Source organism: Hippocampus comes, unplaced genomic scaffold (genome assembly GCF_001891065.2).
Source record: "Hippocampus comes isolate QL1 unplaced genomic scaffold, H_comes_QL1_v1.1 scaffold186, whole genome shotgun sequence".
NCBI classification, from domain to species: domain Eukaryota; kingdom Metazoa; phylum Chordata; class Actinopteri; order Syngnathiformes; family Syngnathidae; genus Hippocampus; species Hippocampus comes.
This window is the reverse complement of record NW_017806236.1, coordinates 613,965-625,364: the sequence shown is the minus strand read 5'-3', so window position 1 is coordinate 625,364 and position 11,400 is coordinate 613,965. Positions and strand designations below refer to the sequence as shown.

Below are 11,400 nucleotides of genomic sequence, written 5' to 3'. Positions count from 1 at the left end.
TTCATTGTTGTGTTTCTTTTGAGAGAGTTTGACTACGGTAATTAAAATCTGTCATGTGTTTCACTTCCTGTGGACAGGAACATGCTGCATCATCTCTCTCTGCACATGTGTGGCTGGAATCAACTTTGAACTGTCGCGTTACCCTCGCTACATGTTTGGAATACCGGAGGACATCAGCCACGGCTATGGCTGGTCCATGTTCTGCGCGTGGGGCGGACTGGGACTGACTCTGCTGGCCGGGTTCCTGTGCACACTCGCCCCCTCCCTTTACCCACCGCACACCCCCGTGGCCCAGAAGCCGCGGCAGGAGAACGGCTGCGTGTGATGGGTCCACGCTAACCCGAAACGGACAACACGATGACCTGCGTCCAGGACAGTGCAGGAATTCTGCAGTGTGCATCGTGGCACAAAGAAAGCACAAGAACACAAGGGGTAGGGGGGGGGTGGATATTGGACAGAAGATGACCCCTCTCATGACGAGCCGATCGGTGTTATTGCTTGCTCTCCAAGAGGACAGTACTGTAGTTCAGCACATTTCTTAACACCCACCCAACATCTAACTAAAGAAAGAGAATAGCACAACCTGGAAACTGTATTAAATATGAAAACATATGATGTGTACTGTCACATTTGAAAGGGCAACCGCGTATCATTATGCATCATTCAACACAAGTTATGTACATGTACCTTTTTAACCGTATGTATGCCAATGTATTTGTGTTTATTCAAAGGAAAAATATGGCACATTAAGTCCAAACTGTGTCCGACTGAAGTGTTTTTGTTGTTCTTGAGGTTGTCTTCGCCATCTGAGTATTTTTCAAAAATAAAACAGCCATGCAAAACATTCTGTGTGGAGCACATACTGGCGCACCCACCAGCACAACTGTATCAAATATTCGGCAAAGATGATAAAAATGCTCACTTTCACTACTGTCTAATATGTATTCTCTGACAATATGTTTGTTTATTATTGTGGCTATCCAGTGAGCGTATTCCATTTTTTTGAAGAAAAGAGCATACTTGTCCTTCATCCATTGGTTTAGAAATATTTGTGTCTGTGCCTTTTGTGACAAAAACTATTAATGAATCCTTGCAACAAATACCTCGACTAAAAGTAGATTTAACTATGGCTAAATTCAATGAGGTATTTTTTTTTTAAAGGAGATAGCTCTTCTGTATTGACCTCAAAAACTGAAACTGGTGGAGGTAGTAAAGTGATTACTTCTGCTTCTCTATTGGCAGTCTTAATCAAAACATGGAACAGAGCAACACATACCAGACACTTGCATGTATATAACTGACGAGGTGCACACCGGTTACAAAACTGGAACAACTTGCCCACAATGTTGACCGGAGATTAACTAAGTGACATTAAATCCAAATGCTGACTTCACTCATTTCCTGAGATTTCTTTGCCCCAATCTTCTCCTCCTTACAACTATGCGACTGAAAGCAGATTTAAAATCTTTAAGTGATTATTTGCAGCTGCAACCACAGAATGGACTCCTCGTGTACATCGAAACCATATTCACATTAAAAGTGCAATCATGCTGTCGTAAGATTCCAATATAAATTACATCTTAGAATGAGCCAATTTCTCTGTTGTGTGTTGTTCTGAGATGAAGATACAACTGTTGGCAGCAAATTTTCTTGTTTGTAGCAGTAAATCCAAGGCAGCGCAAGAACAAGGCATCAGAACAGTTCGGGCCAAATCACAAACGGCCTCAGGCATTTTGGTGGTGCACAACTAACTGTACAACACCACATGCAGAAGTAATTCTTCACTCGTACAACTGGGTCAAAAGTAGCCCAAATTGGGTGACATAGCTGTGTTACTTATACCCAGCGCATTGGGTTAAGGGTTCGACCCAGCATCTTGGATCAAGATTTTGATCCTACAAGGGGTAAAAACTAACCGTATTGATGAGTTAAAGCGACTAACAATTGGCTCACCATGTTATCAATTTAGCTGTGGTTAAAAATATGACAGTGGTACCTCTACTTATGAATTTAATTGGTTCTGGAAGAAATTTCTTAACTAGGAAAATTTGTAAGTAGAGAGGTAATGCCTCTCTACAAAAAATCTGAACCAAATGTTTCCTAAAGCATACAAATCTATCAAAATATGTAACAAATACATGTTACAATTAGATTATTGCGCAATAAATGAGAGTTGTGCATAATGTAAAAAACAAAAAATACAGTAAAGAATCAAATGATGGTCATTTAACTTTTAACTGTGTCCTCGTCGTTTTTTGCCCTCTTTAGTTCTCTCTCTGCCTGGCGTTTTATCAAGAACTGATCCAAGGACTTTTGCTTTTGTCAGCTTTTAACAATCCTTCGAAAATGTCCAAGGCAAACATCAGCATAGTGAGCGATCACCCGACTGGTGAACACTTTTTGTGGGTGATTCACATTTACGTAAAACTATCGGAACATCTCATGACCGAGGGGTGAATGACGAGTAGCTGCACAGACACCGATCTATCTATCTCCACACACACACAGACACATACGGTAGAGGTCCCTCTTAGCCAATGGGATGCCAGGATGATGCTCGGTAATAGCCAATGGCAGAGCAGCTCTAATTACGTTGCATTCAGGAAAATTCGGAGCTGCGATCTGCAGGCCATACTGTATTTTTACCTTTCGTATCTTGAAATTTCTTTCATAACAAGAGGCAATATTTTCCACTTGAGACGTTTCGTAACTTGTGAATTTCGTATGAAGAGACTTCGTAAGTAGATGTACCAACATTTTCCTCTGTTATGGGTCACAACGGCAAGTCCCTCGCTATATTTTGATTTCCTATGCATCTTAAAGCTCGGTTCCAGTTCACCCATCATCCCAATTAAGACAATAGAAAACAGACGAATAAACGGATGAATGAAAGCCAAAAAGTATGTTTATGCCAAAGTGATTCATCCAAACTAAAGAGTATTTTGTTTCATATAGCATGATTTAATAATACCAAAAGAGTTCCTGTTGTAAGTGTAGGAATGATTCTCATCACTGTGTTTCATTGCTTTAAACCGAACCCTCCTCAGATGCAAATCATCATCAGACAGATCATTATCACATCGTAAATTCTATCTGAGGTCTAATCACTTCATTTACACCTTGAGCATTTGAGTTTCTAATTTTATTGCCTCCCTGCACATAAAAAGTGCGAAGTGCTTACGAACTGTAGCTGGCAGATAACCATGGTGGTGTACAAGTACTTTTAAAAATAGTCATGTCGAAGCACTTTTGTATGCTTCAATCAGAGCAAGTCATCAGATTCGTCTAATCTACAGAGCACATCCTGTTCAAGTGCTGGAGCCTATCCTGGCTGATTTATTAGCACAAAAGGCAGCATGAGAGTCAGCTATGTGAACCTCTACACCACCCCTATAGCGCTCATTAAAACGTTTGCCTTTATAAAACCCTTGAAATACTGTATTTAGACATCCAATTACTATCGCGTTTAACCTCATCGAGCACAGTGTATAAGAAGGAACAGAAGCATAAGGTAAAAGGTTGAGAAAGGCGCAAGCACTTATAGCATGCAGACACACTGGATATCGTAACTTCTTGAGGCGGTTAAGACCCGATCTTGGTAATTTTGCAGAGAAGCGCAGGCTGCTGGCTCTGCCAGAGGGAGGGCTGCGCCGTCGTGGGAGCGGTCACAGCTGACTTCAATAATGGGAAATCAAGGCAGCTCTTTTCATTCCCGATGAATGCGGCATGACAGTCGCACGCTAGAGCAGATGCACCGTCTCCAAAAATAAACCCCACTATCACAAATCTATCAGAAGAGCTGGCCTCGACACTGACAGGAAGTGAAAATCTAATCCCCTTTGCTGCTATAACAACTTCCATTTTTTGGGGAATAACTTCTGCAAGGTCGGTTGTAGATATTTCTATTGTTGTTTCCTTCTTTTGGATGGACATATGCTCACAGTTTTATGGTCATACGTAGCCAAACTGTCAACTGGGCATCTTTTGGTGTACATGCTGTAGGCTCTCTCCTGCACACACACTAACTTTGGTTGCAGTGCAACTTCAGTACCATAAAACATAGGTACTGAATAAACTTGGTCAAGAGAAAGTTTCGTTATTCAGTCATTTTGGTGAATAAGGCAAATATTTCTTCTGTTGGACACAATGCATGTATTGTTGTGGATGTTTTAAATGCCTTGGTCACAGAATATTGAAATATGTTACAGTTGAAGTTATCCGGTAGTTTTTTTTTTCCACTGACTGCTTATTTACCCTTACTCAAGGAATTATTTGGAGTCTCACTTAGTCATATTATTCCAAAGTAACAGTACTCTTACTTGAGTACAATTTTTGGCCACACTACCCACCCCTGCTTTTGGCCCAGCAGTTTTGAGAATGTATACACTTAGATTTTTTTGCACTGACAAAGGGCCGTCTCCCCAAAACTGTTCCTAAAAAGTTAGAAGAACAAAATTGCCCAAAGTGGCCCGGTAACATGAAGAGATCAGATTCTTAATTTAATAGACTAATAGTATGGCTCCATCTAGTATGTCAGTCTTGTGTACGCATCTGAGAGGACTCAGTGTTTCAGGTCAGCTCTGAACCAGAATCACATTCCTGACCTGCCTTTGTTTGTGCTTTTAATAAGTCAGTGTGGAGAATACATTCTTTTAGCAGCAGGCCTCCTCGCTCCAAACCATCTCATCCACCCCCCCAAAAAAGTATGCTTCTGTCGGAAGAATTAATGTCCCCTCCCCTTCCGCCCTACAAAAAAAAAGCGCCTTGTTGCTTTTGTGAGCCTCTATAGGTTTAACATACACAGTGGATTTTTTTTTTCCCCGCAACCATAAAAAAAAAAAACGCCTTGTTGCTTTTGTGAGCCTCTATAAGTTTAACATACACAGTGGATTTTTTTTTCCCCGCAACCTAGTGAAAACAGAACCATGGGCTGCTCCCCTGAAATTTCCGATGCCTTGTAGACATATAAGGTTTCTATGTACGCTGAGCTCCTGCCTCTTCGGACAGCGCTCCTTGCCTACATTGGTGCGCTGCTGTATTAAACAGAGCTGTTTTGAAAAAGGGGTCCCAGAGGGGAAGCTGGAGTGTGAGGGAAACCAGACAGAGGAAATCACACCCAGTTGAAGCCCATTGGCGGGCAGCACATCTGGCCCCCCTAAAAAAACATGCTCAGGCATCATCTCAGGCACATTTATTGCTGTGTGCCTTTTGCGGACAGGAACAGACAGCGACAGAAAATATATGGCCAATTACAGTCATTGGCAGGCATGGGATATGTTTAAGCGCAGGCATATTGGCAATGTTGGCCAAAAATACGTGCTGTTTGGAAAGTCACTGTGAGCTTACGTTTTTATTAACAAATATATGTTTCAATATAGAATACAGGAGATACCTCTGCAGTATACATTTAATGGCATCGTGTTTCGTCTACAAAGGTCACACATTACTTTCCTAACACCTGATATTGCGTAACACCATAGAGGAAGACATTTGAGCTTTGGGAATTATTTCCCATTATATTTAAAGTCAGTTCTTCACAAAATGCACATAATAATCATCATAATTTTACACAAACCCCACATTGTTACAAAGTGACTCCAAAGAGCGTTTTCCTTCCGATAAAAGTATTTTATCATTAAAGTGAAATGCTTCCAGATGGAGCTGGGAGGCAATGACGGGACCCAGACGGCAATTAAGATGGACCACTTGAAGGGACACTCAAGTCTGCCACTGCTTTCGGAAAAACAAATAACACAAAATAAAGTTTTATAGCTTTGCGGATTCATGCAAAAGACAATGGAGGAGTATTTATATTAAAATTAGCTTCAGACATATTAATTTACTTCAAAAAAAATATTATATAGAGGTGGTGCAAATGTCAGTTAAAGTCTAGTAGATTTTTTTTTTTTTTTATGACCTGTATTGACCATTTTTATAACCCCATAGATCTCACTTGTCTTTTGGGATGCTAAAAATAAAGTACATTCAAGAAAACCATGCACTGTTGATGACATGTCCATTCATCAGAGAAGCATGCCAAGAAAGCTCAGATTGTGCTCGAGTGTCGTAAAGAGATCCGGAGATATTAAAGGCCAGTATGTTATTTTAAATGGGACTGAGAGCTTTGTCCATATAAAAACTTAACAATGTACTGATTCTTACGCCCCCGTGGGCCTTTACAACTTGCGGAAATCAATATACACCACTGATTTCCTTAGCCTGCCTCTTGGCTCAGAGAAATGCGCTGATACGCGTGCTGGTCCCATTGAATGACACATCTCCAGAAACTTTACAGACGGATGCTTCCCAATGATATGAAGGGACTATGATCCTGGATTAAGATATTGTGTTTTAAGGCGACTCAATCTACTCCCGTGGCTGCGAACGATGAGAGACAGAAGTTCCTGTTTGTCCCTCAGCCCCAGCGAGATGTCCTTCGTGTCCCTCAGGCTGTCTCTGACGTCCCCCACTTGCTTGAGCACGAAGCCGCTCAGTTGTTGTTCCTCCTTCAGCTCGCTCTCTTGGCTCTGCTTGAACTTCACTTCCAGCTCCTCCAGAGACTTGTCCACACCGGAGAAAGCCTCTGTGATCTGGGATATCTCTCTCCGGAGGAAGCGGCCGTAGGTGTCCTCTCCGTCCAGGTCGTTGGCTACCACCCGCCCGATGCTCTCTAGTAGCCGCGCCGAGTCCTCCGCTTGAAGCCGGGCGAGGATCAGCTCCTCCCGCACCAGCGCGTCACTCTCCTCCTCGGCCACGGAACACGGGGAACCGTCTGAGAATCTGAAGACCATCTGGCACTTTTCAGGGTCTTCTGTGTCATCGTAGTCGCCGTCCGGGACGTAGAAGTGATGGAAAGTGCCGTTGGAGATCTCGGCTTGCAGAGGGCCGTCGTAGACCGCCGCGCTCAGGGGCAGACTTGTGAGCACGATGAGCAACAGAGGATTCATCGTGCGCCTCCTCTCCACAACCCAGCATGTGCGCTGGGAGTGGGATCAGGCGCAGAGTTTTCATCAGGGCTCATGTTACACAGCCTCCCCCTGCTCCCCCCATTCCCCACCTAAAGGCACAGCGTGGTAAAACTGAGCTGGGGCCCCTTGTCGGCCCTGGTCATCATGCTGACCACACAAAGCTGCTACTCACTCGCACACTCAGCATGTTATTACCATTTGCGCAATGCAAGACGTTATACATCGTCAAAAAATCACTTTCCGAAGGTAATAATGAGCAATTTTGATTTACAGAAAGGGTTGGTTGTTGATTACATCAGTGTTTTGCAGCCTTTTTTGAGCCAAGGCACATGTGAGCATTTTACAGTGGAACAAGCTCACGCCACACCACAAAAAAAAGTCACAAAAGTAGGCTGCACTGTCTATGCGTGATACTGAAATAAGCATCTCATCTCACTTAACTCACTAATTGACGACTCTGTTTTGGGCAAGAGTACGTGAATAATCATTTTTTTACCAATTAAATGAAATTGGATAATTTTCCCCAAGACACACCTGATGATTTCTCAAGGCACACCAATGTGAGGTTTGCAATTAGATAAAATTTGATTAACTGATTGATTGCAATCTTCAGTTTGAACATGTGCACAGTAAACTCAAAACAAGCCATTCATTCCGCCATTATCTGAACCGCTGATCCAAATGAGGGTCGCTGGCGTGCTGGAGCCTATCCCAGCTGTCTTTGAAGTCGACCCAAATTGGATTATTCTGAAATAAGCAGAATGATGACAAACTGAATTCACAATTTACAATATGTGCTCAGTACTGAAAAATGATGACATTTAGTTATAAAATTGGCTAAGTGCATGATACCAATTTATTGACTCGTACATGGGCCCAAAAAGAAACAATAAGCAGAAGCATTATAAATTCCCTCTCAAGTGTCATATAACTGTATGACTTAATGTCTAAAATATGGCGGAGAAAAGGCTTAGAAACATTCATTTCACTCTTCACATTCATTCAGAATCAACACATTCAGAAGAAACGCTCAGTCGGGTTACGTTCACACAGGAGCAGTTTTTAAACGGTGTTGAGGATGGCTTTAATTAAAGTGGATCACCACCACGGGCCTGCCACAAAAGCAAGAGTGGCACCCCAGTGACTCTATCTCATGATTATATCATAGACACACCCCGGGGTGATGATCCAATCTGCTGCATATCCTGGCCTGGATAATTACATCAGCACAGGGTGGTCATACATGTCAGCAGCAAGTGGAAACATATGGTCAGCTTTGAACACAAAGCCAGTAATAATAGTCCATGCCGTTGGCTTTGTGCTGCTATCAGTCTTGCGTGCAGCATTTGACTGTTGAACCTGAAAGGTCCAATTCAGGCATTGTTGGGATTCACTGTCCAACCAGTTTCCCCATAGGAAATAATACTGGAATGAAAAGTGAAATAACGCTTACTGTGCGATTCGATAAGTACAGTAAATGGGTAAGATCAACCAATGAATTATGCAAAGAATAATTTTGTTGCTGTGGCAGTTTTATTCCCCTTTCAAAATTCTAAGCTCAATGCTAACTCATACCATTGCTTTAAGTTTCCCGAGAAGTTTGGTTCCTTCATTTTCTATAGTGCTTGGTCTCATTAGGGTTATGGGCGAGCTGAATCCCTATTCTAATTGACTGACATCCATTTGCAATCACACAGTCACATATGATTGAGAATATTCAATGAACCCAACATTCATGTTTTTGGGAAGAGGGAAGAAGCCGGAGTTCCTGAAGAAACCCCACAAAAACATAGGGAGGACATGTAAACACTAAAAAAGAAGGTCAAGGTACAGATTCCACCCACGAACGTGAAAACTTTAAGGCAAAAAAAAACAAAAAAACGGTAGGGAGGACATGTAAACACTAAAAAAGAAGGTCAAAGTACAGATTCCAACCACAAATGTGATAACTTTAAGGCAAAAAAAAAAACAAAAAAAAAAACAATGCAGAGTTAATCCATTATCCTTTCTGTATTCAGGAAAATTGAGTCAGTAGATGATGAAGAGCAGGGGCCCCAGCACAGAGCCCTGGGGCACACCTGAAGTGACTGGAGAGGCATCAGATGTAAAGGACTTAAGCTGAATGAACTGAGCATCGTTCAGTGGTGCAATAAGACAAAAAAAAAAACCAAAATGTGCAGGGTTAATTCTTTGATATTCACGAAATTGAGACCTGACGCATTATGCTAACGTCATGCATGACAAAACTGCCTCGCCCACAACCTCAATGAAACTAGACGGATATGGTACGAGTTAGGTTGATATTTTTTCCGGTCTAAGGCACTGCTGACAGGAGCAATAACATCAGAACAGAAATCAGCAAGGGAAAAAAAAGCCTGAATTAAAAGAGACCACCTACAGGGAAATGGACATTCAAGACATCATATCCGAAGTTCAACCACTGCTTACCCCTGAGAAAAGAATCCCACATTATTCTATGACTTTTTTTCTTCCATATACTTCCTCCCGGACCTCCATAATGTCAAACATATTTCTCACTGACAAACTGCATGTGTCAACTTTGAGATTTTCTCCCCCATAACTGAGGAGCCACACAGTGCTGAAACCTCAGCTTCTCTTGTTATTTTGTGCGTGACAAAAACAAATGGGTCAGGATGCAAGAGGATGACTGAATGAGAAGAAAGACATGAAAACACCCACGAGAACGGCAAAGCTTTCTTTCCTTTGACAAAGCGGTAGGGGAAAAAAAAAAGCCAGGGCCAAAGACTCAAACAGGAAGTGGATGAAAACAAAGAACCAGCCAGGAAAGAAGGCTAAACAGGCAATTATTTAATACAGTTCAGCTGATGAACTTGTAGATACTTGGTTTGAACAGCGTTTGAACTTGTCAGGGCAGGAAGCACAGAGTGAGAGTGTTTCATGTCAGCGTGTCAGTAGGCCGAGTCATTGGTCCACATGTGTTCAATTACATCATGGAATACGGCCATGTGATTTTTTTTTTTTTGCCCTTTAGTCACTCTGCGTAAAGACACAGGTTGTAAAAGCTAGAGAGTGACAACAATCTTCCGTTAACTGTAGTCTTTAACGAGAGGAGTTTTTTTTTTTTTTTCAGGATTTGTTTGCCTTGGGCCTGAAAGCAGCCGCCAGTGAAGGCTCCCAAGTGAGCAGCAAAAACAGCAATGTCGGCGGCTGGAGTTCAAAAGCAATAAGCTCGAGAAAAAATAAATAAAGTTTAGTCGAGCAGAGAGGAGATTTTTGGCTAATCAGTCTTGTCGGAGCTTTGACATAGCACTTTGAAACTGCATGAACTGGGTGAAATCCTTGGACTGATTCACTTTTTAAGCGCGTTCATTTCGTATAAGATGCTTTCTTAAAGTTACAGTTTTGTCAACCACTGAATAATTTGACTACCAAGGGTGCATTTTCTTATCAGTAAACACTGGTTGAGTAGTAGTTCTCCAGGACAACTTTTGAAAATAACATAAAACACTCTCAGTTCCCTAGTGGTAGGCACATTTACCTTACAGTAAAGCTGTGCTGAGTTTGAATCTCAGCCACTGTGTGAAGTTTGCATGTCCTGCCCATACTTGCACTAATTTTCCAGTACAAATACTTGAAGTCGATTTCTCAGGTGTCTGTACTTTCCCGGAGTATTCCGATGGCTTTTTACATTTTTCATTCGTTAGAATTAAAAACAGATATTGGCACTTTCTACTGCTTTGTCAAAAGCGACTACTTACATTTTCAGGCTCTATGGCTGAAATGAGGACAGCACAGGTGCTTCTGATGGAACGACAAGATGATAAAAGTCCTTTGAAACAGTTTGGCACAGGGCAAGAAGGGACTCGGGCAAAGGTTGAGGAGAACTGCAGAAGACACGAGAGGCAGACAGAGATTTGTACCGTGGTGCTTGCTGATTTGCCAGGGGGGAAAACTCGTAGTCCGCAATCCAAATCCAAGTCAAAGTCAGTGAGGGATTTACAAACCCAGTCAGGCGGCAAACAGAAGCAGAAGCTGGATAAACTGACAGGGTACGAGAACAGGTTGGCCAAAATCCAGTTCCAAAATGCTGTCGAGTACTGCAACAATAAGTACCCATCTGAGCAGAGCTGCTTAAACATAGAAGGGGACAGGTGAAAACCGCCGTGTCAAGCTGAGGCCCAAGAAATGGCTGACAGGAAGTGGGCCTTCAAACAAAAAGGATGAAAAGGAAATGAGCAGAACATGAAAAAAAAGGGAAGGTGTATATTTTTGCCAGTTTTTATCGTGAGCTAACTTGACAGTTTTTGAGTGAACAAGTTTGCAACATTAGCAAAGCTATGGAAAGACAATGTTTTGAAAGAAGACTGAACCAATGGTAGCTAGCTTGTTTCTGTCTCAGTACCAGCACTATAAATGTGAAAGAGGGGACTACTTTGTGTGTGGAGAAGTT

The 11,400-nt window shown here is 42.1% G+C and overlaps 3 protein-coding genes across 3 annotated transcripts in view; 1 reads left to right on the top strand and 2 right to left on the bottom strand.

The window, feature by feature from the left end:
• The window catches only part of tmem276a (transmembrane protein 276a), a 4,218-nt gene extending 2,827 nt beyond the window's left edge, over window positions 1–1,391 (top strand). The window contains exon 4 of the mRNA XM_019857028.1: window positions 78–1,391. Coding sequence (XP_019712587.1) covers window positions 78–325 — 248 coding nt within the window. The 3' untranslated portion in view covers window positions 326–1,391. The remainder of the gene's footprint in view (window positions 1–77) is intronic.
• spi1a (Spi-1 proto-oncogene a) overlaps window positions 1–11,104 on the bottom strand; it is a 19,138-nt gene extending 8,034 nt beyond the window's left edge. The window contains exon 1 of the mRNA XM_019857029.1: window positions 10,709–11,104. Coding sequence (XP_019712588.1) covers window positions 10,709–11,089 — 381 coding nt within the window. The 5' untranslated portion in view covers window positions 11,090–11,104. The remainder of the gene's footprint in view (window positions 1–10,708) is intronic.
• fibina (fin bud initiation factor a) lies at window positions 5,328–7,017 on the bottom strand. Its single transcript, XM_019857033.1, has one exon. It carries the CDS (start codon window positions 6,945–6,947, stop codon window positions 6,324–6,326), a length of 624 nt encoding a protein of 207 aa, XP_019712592.1. The 5' UTR covers window positions 6,948–7,017; the 3' UTR covers window positions 5,328–6,323.
• Window positions 11,105–11,400: the final 296 nt, after the last annotated feature.

What these genes read in the sequence shown, in the direction of transcription:
- fibina (XM_019857033.1), bottom strand. Translation starts at nt 6,947, where the DNA reads ATGAATCCTCTGTTGCTCATCGTGCTCACAAGTCTGCCCCTGAGCGCG.